Genomic DNA, 16926 nt, shown 5'->3' on the forward strand with positions numbered 1-16926 from the left:
TCTCACTTTCCTCTCCCTGCCCACTGTCAGTCATTGATAATTCCTGGGAAAAGCCCAACCAGGAAAAAGTCTGGGCCCTTCAGCTCCCGTCGCAGCAGCGCCATTGGCATCGAGAACATCCAGGAGGTCCAAGAGAGGAGGTGAGAGGACAGAGCAGAGCGGATCAGCAGGGAGTGGGTAGTGAGGAGAGAATAGTGTTGCAACAGATGGAAGCAGAGACATTAAAATGAAGAAATTAGTTATTAGAAGACACACTGTGTCAGATATGAGTCTGTGTTGGATGGCAGTTTCAATTAAGAGAATTTGTTGTGCTTTAGTTTCTTTTTCATCGCTAGATTTTACACTAATTCTGTTTGATTGTTTGATTAGATTGTGCGCTAATTAATTTTACCACCTGAACTAAATATTCATAACTGTTGCTGTGTGTAAAGCTCATCTGTTGTATTTGTGATCCAGCTGGTGATCAGTCACTTTAACAAAGGAAAAAATGCAGACAATAGTTAAACAGTAACTTGTGGTTTGTTGGAATTACAATGGATTTCTTCAGATCGTACAACACACATTCAGATGATGTGAATGTGTTGTAACATCCATCAATAGTTTGTCAAAATTTTTACTATATGAAATAATAAACGAACATTACCTTCATGTCTCAATCTCCATCCCCGTCCTGAAGCAGAGAGGTGTCGCCCAGCACCCAGAGGACACCCGACAGCAGCCACTTTTCGCAGGAAAATAAATCAGACAACTCCTCCAATCACAGCTCTCCAGAGTTTCCTGCCACTAAGAACAGGTGACTATTATTTTAATTAATTCTGTAATAGTTCACTGTCTTATAGTCAAAAACACTGAGAAGTTATTTGTGGTGATAGATGCCTTTGATGAGTGGGGAGGGAATGCATTTGTAGAGTTTAAAACAGCAACTCTATTACATGGATGACTGCCCTCATAGTCATAGCTCTAAGCCTCTCTATTTATTTGTCATTCATCACAAGCCACAAAATTCACATTATCCTTTTCACAATCTCAACGTTTGGCTCCAGATTTTCTAAAAAAAAATGCAACACGGGCGTCTCACTCTGCAGGAAGCAGGTGTGTGTGGTCTAGACAAAAGACAAGAAACAATACATTAAAGGTCTGACAGTGATGTGATATATACAATACTGACATGGTAATGAGGCAGACGACATTTCATTTTGAGAAAAGTATAAACATGTATGAACTAAAGCTCATATGAGACAAGGAATCATCCGGGAGCGTGGTATAGATTAAATTGTGTTTTACTGTGTCTTAAAGGAAGCACTTTAGTCTGTTATCGGTATGTAGGCAAAACTATTGTGATATATGCAGGACGTTTTACTCAGTATCACCCCAGCCCTAGCAACAGCTAATTTAAAGGACTGTTTTTCTAATCCTCCTAAAAGATTACGTGGCACACAGTTACAAAGGCGCTGCTGTCACTTTGCCTGAAACTGGAGGGAACGTTGGAAGGGCTCTGAGATGTAGATGACAAATTAATGTGACTTTTGGAAGAAAAACATTTAAACTACTGCTCAAATAGGTGTATTGGTGTTCAGTGTATGGGTGTTGCGTGGGTTTTTGTGCGGTCAGAGTGACCCAGGTGTGTAGCTTGGCGATGTGTTGCAGGGCGCCGTCCATCCCCGAGGCACAGGACCTTTCCCGCTCCTCCTCCAACGCCAGCAGCTTCGCTAGTGTTGTCGAGGAGCACGAGCACGAGGCCGAGGAGGAGTACGACACCGGACTGGTGGGTGGAGACAGGAAGTGCGACAACACATAATGAAAGTGCAGACCCATGGAGTTTTGTCTCTTACTGAAACCAAACAACAGCAGAAAGCTTCTTTTACGGCCCGTGACATATTGCGGTTCCATTCACATTTGTTTCACTTTTACTGTGGGGGGAATAATGATTCATTTTTTATCTGTTGTTTAAGGACGTGAGAATGTTTGATGGATTACACTATATCCCAGTAATGACAGCGGTCAAAATTCTTGCAGAGTAATACATATTAATGGGTTTATCCATTTCTTATACGTACAGCACATACACAAAGACAAATACAGTGACAGAGTAGAGCTGTTGTTTGGATTATGCCGTCTGCTTCTCCTTGTGATACATTGTCAGTAAAAAAGGGAAATATGTCTAACTTCCTTCACCCCTCTTACAGGAAAGTATGTCTTGTGTTACGCCACTCAAGAGAGACTCGTTTTTGTACGGGTCTGGGGTGGATGACAGTGCCTGCAGTTCCAGCCAGGGAAGTTCTCCAGGTGAGTTTAGGAAGAAATGACTCCTATTACTTGGCCAGTAATAGCCTGAAGGTGTGAGATGCGGGCAAGGTCGACTGTTTCACATATCCAGGGTATCTGGGGAAAATCTAGATGGGGGCATGGGGCAAGAATAAAACTCTCTGCTTCCTGAGCAATTAATATCGAAGCAGCCATGAGTGATGAACTTCCCCTCAGCTGCACCAGTAGAGCTCACTCACTCCCACCAACTGAATATGTGACTGTATGAAAAGAGAGCACTTTGCAAATTCCTCTTAAATGAAGTTCACTGTTGCCTACAGCATTACAAACTTATCTGTGATTCCCGTGCAAACTTCTTTTATTCTGCACATTTTTTTTTTTTTTTCCACCGCTAATGATTCACTCTGAACCATTAATCTTTGCATGCTGGAATATTTTTTTCGGCTTGAACAGCTGGCAGCATTTTGTGCTTGAGTTTATTAACTATGACATCCACGCATCTGCCGCCTTCCTCCAGCTTCTCGTCTTCAGCAGCAACCGGATGGAGTGAAGACATCGGAGCCAAAAGGGGCAGACGGCAGGCCCAAGATGGAGCGCCCCCCCCAGGAGCACAAGTTCTCATCGGTGAGACAAAAGTGCCTGGCATCAGTCATTAGTTGACGCTAAGATGGATTCACTGGAAAGAATGTTCCCTCTGATTATTGTTAAAGTCATTCATCGACTACTAACTTCCAACACTAATAGAGAGGCCACATATTGGACAAATGGCGATTCTGACCTGCTGATGGCGTTCGGTGAACGGTTAAGGGATGATTGAAGTTGTTACAATCCATCCTGAGCGGGACATGAATGTCTGCACCAACATTTCATGTCAGTCATGTTCATCCAATAGTTGGCGAGACATTTCACTCCAAACCACAAATGTCAGGCTCCTGGTGAAGCGAGAGGATAAGTCAGGGGATCGCCAGAGTCAATTTGGGTGCATCTTATGAGGAGGATGATTGTCTGTAAAAAAAAAAAAAAAATGTCATGGCGATCCATCCAACACCTGTGGAGATATTTACATTTTCATCCACAGAGCCGCACGACTAGCATGGCTGAAAACAGATTCGTCAAGACACATTAATCAATAACAAAAACGATCATTATTGCAGCCCTGTTCTGATGTTCTCTTGTTCTATTTGCTGATATTAACTGTGTCTCCATTATCTCTCCATGTCTGTCTGCAGAACTGTTAGCCACACCCTAATGATCTCTACATCAGCCTCCATTTTCAGGTTTGACATATTAATATTATTTTGGGCCTAATTAAGAGTTTGACACTAAAGACCTGATTCTTCTACGTAACCTTGTCTCCCTCAGCATTCCCATACGAGGCATCTTTTGCCACAAATGAGCGAAGGGGCGTGTGATTCCCACCACTGATGCAGAAGGGGAGCAGAATTAGAAGCCCAATCCAGAGACTGACAGATCGTCCACCGTGTGTTTGGGATGGATCTGCCACCTGTCATGACAGACACCCAGCTTCACGGACATGTTCCTACCTGACGCCCCTCCACATGGAATCCCTTCTCAAATGCTCGAGCCAAAAGAAAAAGAGACCTCCACACCCATGCCCTCCTAACTGACACATCTGTCAGCTGGCTCAGCAGAATAAGTCATTTTCCCAGGCCAGTATGCTCTGAAACCCAATTCTTACTGTAAACTGTCTTACTGTACTACTCAGCTGTTGTGTGTCCTCTTTTAGAGATCAGGAATTGAACAGGGGTTTAATCTTGTGGCTGAAAGAGCGGTGAGAGAAACCGAGTCCGAGGGTCTAAAGGACAGAAGAGTTGCACTGGAGAGGAAATGTTTTTTTAATGTCAGCCTCACATCCCGCTGTACATGGGTTTAACTTTAATGTACCGGGTCTGTATGTGTGTGCGTGTGCGTGTGTGTGTGTGTGTGTGTGTGTGTGTGTGTGTGTGTGTGTGTGTGTGTGTATCTGTCAGGCTACGTTTGTGTTTTATTGATGATCTATTCTTCTTATCTTGGGTGTTCTGCAGTGGATATTTGTCGTGTTTTACGACAGCTTCATAATTCATCATGTTTTTGATGGAGGGTACTTGTATGATGCTGCTGTTGGTGGCTGCATCACTCACGTTTCTCCTGGGTGGGTGAAGGGTGAGATATATTGCAGAAAATGTGTCTGCAATCTTTTGCATTCAAAATGTGGTTGTGACAGTAAATCTGTAATAAAAAAAAAAGAAAGAAAGAAATATTTTAACATTAAACTAGACTCTGTTGATGCTGTATGATTATAGTTAAAAGCAGAATTACTGTAGTGCCCCAACCAGCATCACGCATCCCCACTCCACACTTCAAGGTACTGCTGTTTAGACCTTTGTCTCCAAATGCTCTCCGTCACACACCACTTGTTGATTTGATGTCTGTGTACAGGTGTGTATACAACGGTACTGTGCATGGTGTAAATCTGCTTGCCAAAAACCTCTCCTCTGTACACTGGTGCCATGCTTGACATAGAGGTGTTATCCCTGTGATTTGTGTTTTTATTGAAAACCAGCCAACATCTCCAGATGCAGTGCATATTGCTGACTGAGAGCCACCGTTTCCTACTTTATTTGTAAAGTGTAATATACGTACGCGACCGAAGCACTACATTTTCAGAGTTATCCCTGAAGCGCTGACCTTTTTTGAGAAACATGATTTGTTGCTGAATATGAATTACACTGTGACCTGTCTTGAAGTTGCCTTTATGATTGTCACTTGAGCTGCTTTGAAGGAAGGTCATATTTAAAGGCACCTCGTTGCCCGGTGGCTTGAATGTAAAACTAGGCAGACATGTATTTATTTGTACATATCTGTTCCGATGAATGAGGATACTGTGTTGACTTCTGACCATGGAAAACTTGAGTGTGAAACAGCTCATCTTTCTTGAGAAGATCAGCTTGTTCCTGTTTTCAGTTTGTTATGAAGGAAAGAGCTGATACATGGGATTGGTTTTTTTCAGTGATGTAAGTGAAGCAGACTTGAGATTTATTGTCTGTAGTGAATTAAAGACAGCATTTAAAGTTACAGTGAAAGTACAAAAGGTTTAAGACACTGGACCAAAAATCTAAACAACCTAAACACTGTATTCACCAAGCTGTTTACAGCTACAAATCACCAGGGACAAAGTAAGATTTGACTCAACAGAAAAATGGCATAGAAAAAATATAGACATTTTTGGAAATAATTACACATTTGTGTATTACAGCCCATAAACTGATTTATGAAAATATATGAATTCAGATGACTTTCCTCTGGACTTTTGAAAATGCTTGAGTAGATGAAGTACACCCTCTTGTGGCTATGTAATATTATAGCACATCACCATGTGGTACCATTCGTCTGTGTGCTTACACTGTATGCCAACGGCCAATCCGAACCACATCAGGACCGGGAGCAAATCTTCTATGTGCTTGAGTCAAATGATTGTATTTCTGTTCTTGTTAACAGTCTGCTTAAGCCCTTGTTCAAAAGACCTGTAAATATTGCTTTACATCCTTTTTGTAAATGAAACCAATAAAAATATTTAATAAAGATGAAGATGCGTACAGTAGATCAAGCCCCTTGGGTAATTTTTGCTACACAATTATGAAAATGAGGAATACATTATTTGAAAAAAAAAAAAGTGATAAAATGATTGATAAGAAAATTAAGAATTTCATGATTTTAAAACAGAGATAATGTAAGGCTTTGACAGAAAAAAAATAACAATTGCACCATGATTCAACCTAAAGCTGCTTCAAGGTGCTATTGTTTTCAAAAAGATTCTAGTGCAGTGGTTCCCAACCTGTGGGCCGTGAAGGCTGACAAATCATTTGCAAAACTACAATTTTGGTGAAAAGATGTAATTATAGAGAAATACATATATATATATATGAAATAATCTTTAAAAACAAACATTCAAAAATTATTTATTTATTTTCTTGTATTGAGGCCTGTCTGCAATAAGCCAATTAACTTTCAGCTTGCCGCTGGGCGGACTACCGCTGTCAGATCCCATCGTATACTTATTTGCTATCTCAGTCTGACAGCTGGTTAGCAACAGGAAGAATTAAAAGGAAAGAGTGAACAGAAAAGAAAAACTGAGCTTCCCCTGCCTTCAGTTCAGTCCTGAATGTTCGATCGTTATCATTAAAATGAAAAGAGCTCTGAGAAGGCATTAGTTGGCCTCTGTATTGTTAAGGGGTTGGATTTGGGCCACCGACATTTTTGAGATTTTAAAGTGGGCCGTGAGTTGGAAAAGGTTGGGAACCACTGAACTAGTGTATTGACAATGACCGTCTCTATCTGCCTGTGAAAAGTTATAGTCCTCAAGATTTTCAGTGAAATCATAACCCATTTTTATACCATTTATTGCTGGCATTTCCAGCGATAGCCATCTCAATGTATTAACAATCTGCAGTCACCTCTCTTTGTGTTTTCATAGTTAGCAGCGGAGTCTGCCATTCCTGCGCTGGTTTCAAACCGGCCTAACATGCAGGTAGTGCAAAGGATTCGTTCAAAAGAACAAATCTCTTGGGTGAACGAACTGAATTGAATCACTTCGTGGAATGATCTGTTCATTTCTCAGTTCAGTTGAGCTCTTAGTTGCCAGAGTGTGAATGTGCAGGGACAACACTCACTGGGTGAGTGATTCCAGTCATTGACTGAAAGAACTGCTTTGCACACAAGAAACGAAGCATGCATGTAATCCCGCATTGCTGTTTAGTGTTCACTCTATTTACACTGTCAGAGCTGTGTTAAGATGCTGAGTTGTTAAGATGACATTAAAAGAGTTCAGTTTGCTAATCCAGGGGTGGCTTTTACCAGACACGCACCTTTGTTAGCACTAACAGCAACTGTTCCTGCTCATTTTCTAAAATTCTTTTGTCAGCATATAATTTTTAGTTTTTGTTATTGAGTAAATACTGTAAGCCTGAGCAGCCACAGTGAGCTGTTAGATGAAGAGTTGCAGGCGAAAGGCTGCACCCCTCCATCTCTTCAGTGAGCTAACATTTAGCATTTAGCATTAGCATTTAATCAGATCGCAGTTGCAATTATTGTTGAAGGACTTTTTTTTTGTAAAACAGCATTTTGGGAGGGTTATTTTGGCAGCAGCAATGTTTCCAAATCAAGCAGGACTGAAATTTTAAGGATTACAACTTTAACCCGTCTCCATCCACCGCTCAGTTTTTGTTCACATCTCCAGGTTCCACCACTTGAAGTCAAACGGTTGCCTGCGGACGTTGGAGCCACAGTGCACCTCTCCCAGCAGTTTGTGGTAAGAGGCGAAGTCGTCAATAAACGTGCATTTGAGGCCCAGGCCCTCCATCAGGGAGCACATCTCAGCCTCCAAGGCACAGCGTCCGTTCACCTTGGGGCCAAAGGGTTTTGGGATGCCCAGGTTTTTTCCCAAAACAATCATGTTCACCTGGAAAAAGACATGACAGATGATGAGACTCACAGTAGTATTATCATCATCCTAGATTTACTCACTGCACATATTATCTCAAACCGATGAGTGCTTTCATGCCTCTTAAATCGGAAACAACCACTGGGAAATGATCACAGCGGAATAATATGTCTGAACACACCATGTCAGGGTAGTAAGCCACTGCTCTGTACTCCTTGTCCTCCTCCTCTATCAACTTGAATAGGATTGGCAGGTCAATGATGTCCTCTTCCTCCAGGCCCAGCTCCCTCTTCAGTACATCCCTGTTCCAGTCGATGCAGTTCTGGGAGAGAGTAAAAAAAGATATCATGCATTGCACATACTGTACAAGTCAATAGTTCAAAGTTCAAAGTCCACTGTGTGACCAAAAGTATGAGTACAAACAATTGCTCACAACACATGTGTCATACTGCAGAGCCGAGTGACTCATAAGATGCCATCTCTCCAATATGTCAGCTGGTCTGATGTTTGCTCTGCTAGATTTGCCCTGGTCAACTGTGTGTGCTGTTATAGTAAAATGTAAACATCTAGGGGCAAAAACAACACACTGAAGCTCAATGAGCTCATAGAAAAGGGGCACACAGTGAGGCACACAGGGTGTAAAAACTGTGTGGAACTTGGTGGTGAGAGAGGACAAACTGCCTCTGGAAGCAACGTCAGCACGAGAACAGTTCATCAGCAGCTTTAAGACGAGTGGACTCAGATCAGCAATGCCAAATGTCCCAAAGGTGCTGTAAAGCACACCCTCACTGGAGTCTACAGCATTGAAAACGTGCTGTGTGAAGTGATAAATCCTTTTTCACTTCCTGGTTTTCAGCTGGATGAATCATACTTGGTGGATTAAGTATGATAACTGTCTGGGGCTGTGTTTCATGACTTAACCATAGCCCCTTAGTTCCAGTAAAGGGAGATCCTGATGTCATGGCACCCTGACCTTTCCCACATCCAGCAACACCTCTGGAATGAGCTGAAACGCTGACAGTGTGTCAGGCCTTATCGACCCCAACATCAGCAACACGTGCTTTTGGCTGAATGGGAGCAAATCCCTGCAGCCAGGTTCCAAAATCCTATTGTGGTAATCATTCCCATAGTCTGGAGGCTGTTATAGCAGCGTATTACTGCCCATAGTTTTGGAACTGCACTAGTCTTTCATCATCCTCTCTGGGCTTGAGTCTAACCTTACAATCCCACTCACCTGTACGTAGTTATTTTGATACCGGAAACCGTCATCTTTAAGTATATCATCCACTGTTGTTGGTTCTTCATCTTTCAGACCTTTTCGGAAATATTGTGAGAGTGACTGTTAAGAATTACATGATGAATCTGTTCATTGCTAAGATGCACATTGCAGTCAGACGGGGCCTACCCTCAAACAGTCTGGCCTGTCCGTGACCATCCTTCTGTAAGCCTCTGAATAGCTTGTAGCCTGCGTCTGGGCTGGCCAGCAGCAGGCGGAAGTGCTGTGAAGAGAAGCAGAAGAGACAAACATAACACTGGCTGTCTCACATCCAGACAGCTTATACAACCCCGCAATGTATGTAACAGCAAGTCAGTATCAGCCAGTAAAAGCTGACAGCTTCCAGTATATGTCGCATTTTGGTTTCGGTTTAGCTGTTTAAGCTGTTACCTTTCTGTCAGGTGCTGGAACGAACGTCATGAATTCATCTACGTGGCCGACAAAGAGCCAGTCAGAGAACAAGGCAATGGGCTCCTGAACCTTCTGAGCCCACAGGAAGTCTTGAACTACTTTGGTCATGTTGCGTCCTTTAGTTGCCCTTAAAGAAATTAAGAGATGCAGGTACGTCCGTAAATCCTCCGTCACATGTTCTGTTTACTGTGCAATAAACTGAATTCATTAATAGTGTGAAAAACTGCTCTAGATCTGTGGAACTCACGTAGGGAAGGCCACTCCAATGATGATTCTGCCCAGGGGGTAGTTTTGTCCGTTCACTGTAACAGGAGGACTAACCTCCAGATTACCGAATGAGTCCAGACTGCTCACATCCTTTCTCTGGGCCACCCTCGTCACATAGCCAAAGTCTGGGCCCTGGGGACGTTAAGTTGATTAAGATAAGACACAAAATCATGCTTCTCTCAGAGCTTTTTCATTTCCCGAAAGCCTTTGACTCACCAGTAGCTCATTATATGGGAAGTCCATGAGTTCTCCATCTCGAGGGGAGTCCAGAACAACAGGAAAACGGTGATGAGGTGAGTCGATGTAACCAAACTCCAGTTCGTCCTGAAAAATGGATCATAAACTCTATGTCAATACTGTATTTCAGCTCTAAACAAATGTTTGTTCGTTTTTCTGTTCTCCATGTAAATTTTGGGTTCTATGTGAGTTCTTTCTTTTTTTGTTTCCTCTTTCTCATAAAGTGACTGTTGTGAAAACCATTGACTGCCCCAGTGTTTCTACATAAACCTGATGTGATCTGCCCTTGTCATTTTTCAAAGAAGCACATTTTTTCAGTTGTGCTCTTTTTTTTCCAAGAATTCGTAATGTAGTAATTATGAAACCTATGAGACTGTTACTGTACCTGAAATAAATCTGTCATAGTCCACATTCTATCAATTGCATGCACACTCATGGTGCATTGCACTAAATGTAAACAAGAATTAAAAAGTAATCTGAGTGAAGGACTTCTAACAAATAGTGCAGATGTGAATGAGAAGCAGACATCAAATGATTGTGAATGACAGGTAAAACTAAAATCTGCATGAAAGTGTGACACATTTAGTTTATTCACCTGCATCCAGCGATCTCCTCTGTTCACATACTCATGGCAAATCTTCAGCTTGTACCCGCTCTTCGCAACAAGGTTCTTCATTCCTTTCAGGAACTGGTAGTTATCAGATGTGCTGAGACAGTAACCACAAGCAGACACACAGTTTTCATTAAGCAATGTTTTGCCATTTCTTTTTCATTTCACAATGCAAATGCATTTGTTGAAAAAAGTCAAAAGTGCTGATACAGATTTGGAACCATAAGTCATTTACACGCAACTTTCTTGGTAGTGTGATTCAAAATTGAGGGGAAATGTGTAACACTGTAAGATGCTGTCAGCACATCTTTTGTCACTGTCATCTTCATTACTCATCACTCTTCTCTTACCTGCAGATAAACACCTCCACAGGCTGCAAGGTGTTGGGTGTCATGATCCAGGGCGCCACTCTAAACACGATTTTGTCTGTGAAAATGGGCGTCTCAGGGATACCCTGTCAAAACATGAGAGGCCGCTGAGTGATGCCTGTGAAAAAAAAAAAATCCTAAACTGACCTCACATTTAGTAAACAAATCTATGTAGCATGTTCTTTTGTTGAGAGTAAAAGTTCATTGTTGGCCTTGGAAATAGCAGTATGCCAAAAAAATTCTTATCTCAAGGTCAATTTACTAACTTTGTTGTGAACTATCAACCAGATTATTAGAGGACTTTGAGATTCAGTTGGAAGCTCTGAGGTGGATGGGCAGAGAGGAGGACGGAGAGAGGAGGACAGGCAGAGAAAAACTATGGACCTTGATTTAAGACTTTTTGGAAAGTATATTTGCAATTTAATCACTATCAGTTTACATAAAATACAGAGTAAAGAAGATGATTAAGCAAAATAAGGAACTCATTGTAGGAGATGAAATAAAGGTGTGTGCCATTCTGCAGGTCTTACTTCACAGATGGGCTCTAACAGACTGAGGTTGATGCTGATGAGGCCATCGAAGTCTTTGTCAGGAAATCTGAGGCCCTCCACATAAAACTTCATCTCTGCTACGCCTCCAATGTAAGGCACTTCCTGTGACAGGACCTCACTGTTCAGCACCACTGGATAGTCCCTCACAGAGTAGTTATAAAAGTGTTTCACTGCTGAAGTAAGAACATCATAAACAAGGTTCAAATACAAGGTTCAAATACTTAAAAATAACAGTAAAAAAAGGTCTGAACATAACAGTTAAAAACAGCACAGAGCCTTAACTAACCAGCTGAATTACATCCATGTTACATCATGTGTTTGGGGCTTTCATCTTTACTCACACAGGAAATTATTCGCTGCTTCAGGGGATGTGGACATGAAGACTCTGACACTCTCTGCGTCGCCCTGAGACATGTGCATGGTGAGCTTGTAGCCCTCTGGGAGCTTGGCCGGGCCTCTGGTCCGCAGCACCATGACTGACATGTCCTTCAGATCTGCACATCCACAAAGAGTCATGTGAAAGTTATTCAAGTGAGTTGTTCTGTCCAAAATATCATGTTTTTACTGTAAAGTTTCAACTCTACTGGTTTGTCCACCTCAAAGTCATTTGAAAGGCGTATTTTATCAGCCTGCCCTCTCCACTCTCCTCAAACACCTGCTTTATCTGCTGACTTTGCAAAAACAAATATGAGAGGTCTTTTAACACTGCCAACAGTTATAAGCAGGCTCATGGTACAGAGGGACCAAAGAATATCCACTGAAGAACAAGAACTGATACTGTGTTACCTGACGGTCTGGAGATGTAGTTCTGCTCGACGTCCGGTTTCTTCGCATAAATCCGCTCTGTGTCACAGTTGACCAATAGGATGGCTCCATGCCCATTAGGACCCCATTTCCAGGAGCCCTAACAAGTTTTCAATAAATCAGACATGGGAAATCTTTAAATAATAAGTTTTGTGAAACAACTCAAGTCTTCAGACAACTTCTGTTTTTTGACTTGTGCATACTAAACTGCCAAACCACAAAGAACAGAGAAATGAAAATGTGTGCTTAAAAAACACATATATAGAACGGTCTCAGTTCTGATGGGAAAAAGTTGATAAAAATCAGACGAGAAAGTTAAATGAAGTGATACATTCTTGAATGGTCTCCAACTACAGCCTGCTCAGGCTTGTACAGAGTAATTATCTGAACCTAACAAAACTAAATAAGAAGCGGGAGCACTTTAAAATGAAGAAACATGCAGCACAGAGTTTATTTCACAAGCAGAATTCTATTCAGTTTGTGACGCTTGCCGACACTTGTTACTGTTTATCAGAAAGTGACAAAAACACAAAACTTCTTCATCATATCTGTCAGATTTTAAATTGCCATGTAAAACTGAGACATCTGCACTCACCTTATTAGGGTTGTCTTTCTCCACAACACCGTCTCTGTCAGCATCCACATCCAGAGAGATCTCTGTGTCACAGACACATTTGGTTAATCACACAGTGTCTTTGTATGGCTCCTGTTATGTTCCAGCCGCTCTTCTCAACTTACCAACAGCTGTCAGGTGTATAACAGCTCTCCCCAAGACCTCCTTATTGCCCCCATAGTACTGGACAGACAGCTTATAAAATAAAAGGCACAAGTCATTTACATTCACAAAACGACAATATTTGACAGGAGCATGAGTAAAGATTTTAAGATTATGAGCTTTACATTGCAAAGCAAACATTTCTTCTCTGCACAGAGTGGAAGATCTCCTCTGGTCATTTAAAGCAAAAGGCACAAACGCCACAGGTCTGTTAGTGTTTTTGTTGCAGACTCTGAAACTGACTCATGTTTAAGATTTGAAGTGGAGATATTTTTTTCAAATTGTTCCAATAATATTGTCTCTGGGGAGCTGCTATTCACTCAGTCATCTTAGAAAAAAGAAAAACAATAATTACTTTGTCTAAATAACAACAAATCATGTTTTTGAAATAACTATGTTTCCACATGAATTTGAATAATGGTTTTCTTCAATGTGCATCGATAAACCGATTTCACATATACATATATATTGAAATATGACACTTTGTGACATCAGTGTCATGCACTCATGTCCTTCTTTTACCTTGCTGTCATTTTCAAATTCACTGGCACGTCTCATGCTGATGAGTAGCACTGAGTTTCCACTGAGAGGGATGGGGGAGAGGTGTGACGTCTCCAGGGGTGGGGGGCTGATGCTGTACTGAACATTGTAAGTGCATTTCACAGAGAAGAACTTGGAGCTGGGTGGGGCACTCCTGAGAACGAGACAAGCAGCATGTTTGTTGCAAGTTAGTGCCGTGTTTACAGTATGCAGATACACTGTATTAAGCATATTATGGGTGTGTCAGAGCAGATAATTATTTATACACAAGTGAGGAATAGAGTTGACGTATGAAGGCAAGCCACAAGCGGATGTTTCGTAGGTGTCAAGCCAAAGTAGCAGCTGTAGACACGATAGTGATTCAGCCTGTTTTCTTTATACTGTGGAAGGCAGCAAAAACAGACTATTGATCTCTAAACAGTGACAGAATAAAGAACTAGAACAGCAGGTGGTAAAATGTCCCTCATGCCTTGCTGACTGAACTGACTGACACCTTCTGAAAAAACATCCTGTTGAGTCTGAAGTTTTTTTTTTTTTTTTGAGTCTCAGGTGAAAATGCCTGAATTCTGCCTGAGGACTGAGATACCTGATATTCCCCCATATAAACTACCACATGATCTCATGTTTTCTATGTATCAGCTATTTTGCTGTGGTATCATTACCACTGCTTTGTTTATGAAAAGGCACCAATGCAGTCAGAATGTCAACTGAAGTTCTATGAGTATTAAAGGAGACAACCGTGCTGTTTAAAGGCTGGTTTAAAGGCATATATGCACTGAAACAATCACTGGTAGCTGCAGTTATTCCTCCTGGCCATACTGTCTGGTGCCTTTCTAATACAGTTCTAATACGGTGATACAGCTTTTCCTTGCTGAGCTGCAGTGGAGTGATCAACTATAAAGATTTCACACTTGATTCGTCTTACTGTAGCCTACCTCTGACTCATTGTAGACTTTGCCTTCCATAATTAACACTGGAATCACATTAGGAAGGGATCGCTTCACAGCAAATATGGACAGAAGAAATAATTACAGAAGCCAACACCTCTTTCAATCTATAAATAGTTGTGAGTATTAAGTGAGACTTAAAAGACTGTAAATCTAATCTTTAACATTTTAAAATGGGGTCCTGTTACATGTCAAGGCCTGTATACGGGTAAATCCATTCAAATAATGTGAGACTTTTATTTTTGGACATTCCAAACAAAAGAGCCAACAGAGCCCCCGCAGGTCCGGGCCACGGGCCAGTCTCCCACCCTGTCCGGCCGGTAGTCCAGCTTTCCTCTGTTGCGTCGGATGACACTTGGCAGTACTTACAGCCTACATTTCTTTGGTACAACAAAGTCTTTCCTGTTACCAGCAACAACAGAGGACTGTTGTCTCTTTCCACAGTATAAACAAAAGACCATGAGGTCTGCCACCACCAGGATCTGCATGCAAATGATGATCTTCCCCACAGCTTTGTTGATATGGGTTGACAATGGGACTCTTATACACACACTTCCCAGTTTATTAGATTCAACTGCTACAAATACAGTCTAAAGCAACCACCCTGGACATGGAGTTTATTAAGCTTTCTTAGTCTCTAGCAAGACATCAGTGACAAGCAAGATAACATAATAGAACAGAATAGAATATAATTTTTGACATACTGTAGGAAACCCTCACTAAATCCAAGAGAGCAGGTGAATCTATAATCGTGAGAGTGTGTGTGTGCTGTGCGTTATGACAACAGATTAAGTAAATGCTTACCTGTACAGGTTCACATTAAGTTCCGAGCCGACCACACATACCACTCTTGCAGCATTGTCATAATCTACTCTGAGAGTGCGGGGGTGAATCATGGTTGCAGTCCTCCTGCAGTCTGCCTACTACTGACACTTAATCCCCAGCGACTGCTCTGTTTTTATAAAAGTAAATACACAAACTGGTTCCGGAAGATTGTCCGTTCTGAGCGCAACAAGTGATTATGGAGGCTGCAGGTGCTCAAGGTTTAAGCCTCTGTAATGCGCTGATTGGTCAGCGAGCCGCCCACAAGCACCACCACCCTCCACTCATGTCATCTATTCTCTTTCTCTTCTGTTTATTGTCTGTCCTCTGTTTACTCATTCCCTTTGTCTTAGGTCTTTTGTAGAGATAAGGTTCGCATTTAGAGCCGTGGTGGAAAAAACACTATCCACTTATTTACTTAGCCTATACTTCATCACAGCCTAAGTAACAATACAGTACATTGACGTATGTTTTGTATTTCCCAGCACTATATTACAGAAATATCGGTATAATTTCACCGTCACAGCTGTATCAATGAACATTATAGCCAAAGTCATTCGGGGAAAAATTACTTTTCTGGGCTTTGGAAAAGAAGCAACGATTGAAACCCCATAGCTTAAACGTATACAATACGGAGTCATAACTGACTATGCTTTTAGCTGCAGGTGAGCTGTCAACGGGGTTTCAGGCGTCTCTTTTACAGTAGCGGTCTATGGGGAAAATACTACAGGGGATTTTTGCTGCAATACCACGAGTTGCCACTGGGCAGAATTGGCCTTAAGGTTGGGTGGAAGCGCCATATCCAGGTGTTATAATACAGCCGAGGCTGCACACAGAGGAATAGAAATAAAGTTAAATAAAATGTTGAATCTTAAACTGATGAGTCTCCTCACTAGCACCGCCACCACTGACATCAACGTTAATAACATGCGACAAATGTGACGGTCTCAATCGATGCATTTCAGCTTACCTGTTCAGGTTTGCCTTCATGGAAGTGCCAACAACATGCACAATGCGATTAGGATTTTCTGTGTTCAGGCGACATGTCCGATGATGTTCTGGGGCTCCTGTTCCCCTCCTTTGTAAGAAAGCAGGTACATTAGTTTGTGCAATTTGTTGAAACATCGTTGGTTGGTGTTTGCCTCAGACTGCTTAATGGTTTCTGTAGGTGGTGTCTCCTATTCCTGGTGTTGGCTTTGTAACCTGAGAAGAGGGGCACCGTTGTCGGCCCTTTTAGGCACACTTCCAGCTTGTTTGGCAGACAGCTGAAAAGAAAACCCATAGGATCATTTCTTCAGGTGAAGGGTGCGGCACTGCTGTCTAGTTGAGAAGGTGAGGTTTCTCATCTACTGCACAAGATGTCCCAGTTCCCAAGTCCTGAAATGGGTTTGCCCGCTTTCAGCGATTTGATCAACTTTTGCCCCCGAGAGAGAAATAGATTCCGTGCAGATGACATTTACATGAATGCAAGAAGCTATATGAAAGCACACTGTCTACATCTTCTGAAAAGACTTGCAAATAAACCTAGTCAACAGATAGGCTATAATCAAATGAGAAATAATAATAATTATAATTATAACAATAATAATAATAATCAGCACAAACAACATTTA

At 41.7% G+C, this 16926-nt stretch overlaps 2 protein-coding genes across 7 annotated transcripts in view; one reads left to right on the forward strand and one right to left on the reverse strand.

The window, feature by feature from the left end:
* rap1gapb (RAP1 GTPase activating protein b) overlaps positions 1-5866 on the forward strand; it is a 55431-nt gene extending 49565 nt beyond the window's left edge. For 4 of the 5 annotated variants that reach the window (XM_087173043.1, XM_087173046.1, XM_087173045.1 and 1 more), the window contains 7 exons: positions 31-140; positions 677-793; positions 1630-1765; positions 2187-2286; positions 2783-2889; positions 3495-3542; positions 3628-5866. In XM_087173043.1, the coding sequence (XP_087029169.1) occupies positions 31-140; positions 677-793; positions 1630-1765; positions 2187-2286; positions 2783-2889; positions 3495-3503 (579 nt within the window). In that variant the 3' untranslated portion in view covers positions 3504-3542; positions 3628-5866. The remainder of the gene's footprint in view (positions 1-30; positions 141-676; positions 794-1629; positions 1766-2186; positions 2287-2782; positions 2890-3494; positions 3543-3627) is intronic. The other variant, XM_087173047.1, reaches the window with a different exon arrangement.
* Positions 5253-16550, reverse strand: padi2 (peptidyl arginine deiminase, type II). Of its 2 annotated transcripts, none has more exons than XM_023402790.2 (16): positions 16284-16550; positions 13527-13698; positions 12968-13037; positions 12825-12886; positions 12212-12329; positions 11767-11919; positions 11405-11598; positions 10857-10960; positions 10492-10603; positions 9876-9983; positions 9640-9791; positions 9372-9519; positions 9111-9204; positions 8940-9019; positions 7887-8027; positions 5253-7723 (listed from the first exon to the last, which is right to left on the reverse strand). In XM_023402790.2, the coding sequence occupies exons 1-16, from the start codon at positions 16436-16438 to the stop codon at positions 7490-7492; spliced, it is 2097 nt and encodes a 698-aa protein (XP_023258558.1). In that variant the 5' UTR covers positions 16439-16550; the 3' UTR covers positions 5253-7489. The 2 variants fall into 2 exon arrangements, with proteins under 2 accessions (XP_023258558.1, XP_023258559.1); XM_023402791.2 differs by lacking the exon at positions 16284-16550 and adding an exon at positions 15296-15737.
* Positions 16551-16926: the final 376 nt, after the last annotated feature.

This window comes from Seriola lalandi, unplaced genomic scaffold (assembly GCF_002814215.2).
Source record: "Seriola lalandi dorsalis isolate HSWRI2012SDOR001 ecotype SW California unplaced genomic scaffold, Sedor1 jcf7180002053991, whole genome shotgun sequence".
Taxonomy (NCBI): domain Eukaryota; kingdom Metazoa; phylum Chordata; class Actinopteri; order Carangiformes; family Carangidae; genus Seriola; species Seriola lalandi.

What these genes read in the sequence shown, in the direction of transcription:
- padi2 (XM_023402790.2), bottom strand. Translation starts at nt 16,438, where the DNA reads ATGTTTCAACAAATTGCACAAACTAATGTACCTGCTTTCTTACAAAGG. An exon ending in AATTTGAAAATGACAGCAAG is followed by an intron (nt 13,038 to 13,526) that starts GTAAAAGAAGGA and finishes TTATTTTATAAG; the next exon opens with CTGTCTGTCCAGTACTATGG. An exon ending in CTACATCTCCAGACCGTCAG is followed by an intron (nt 11,920 to 12,211) that starts GTAACACAGTAT and finishes GTGGATGTGCAG; the next exon opens with ATCTGAAGGACATGTCAGTC.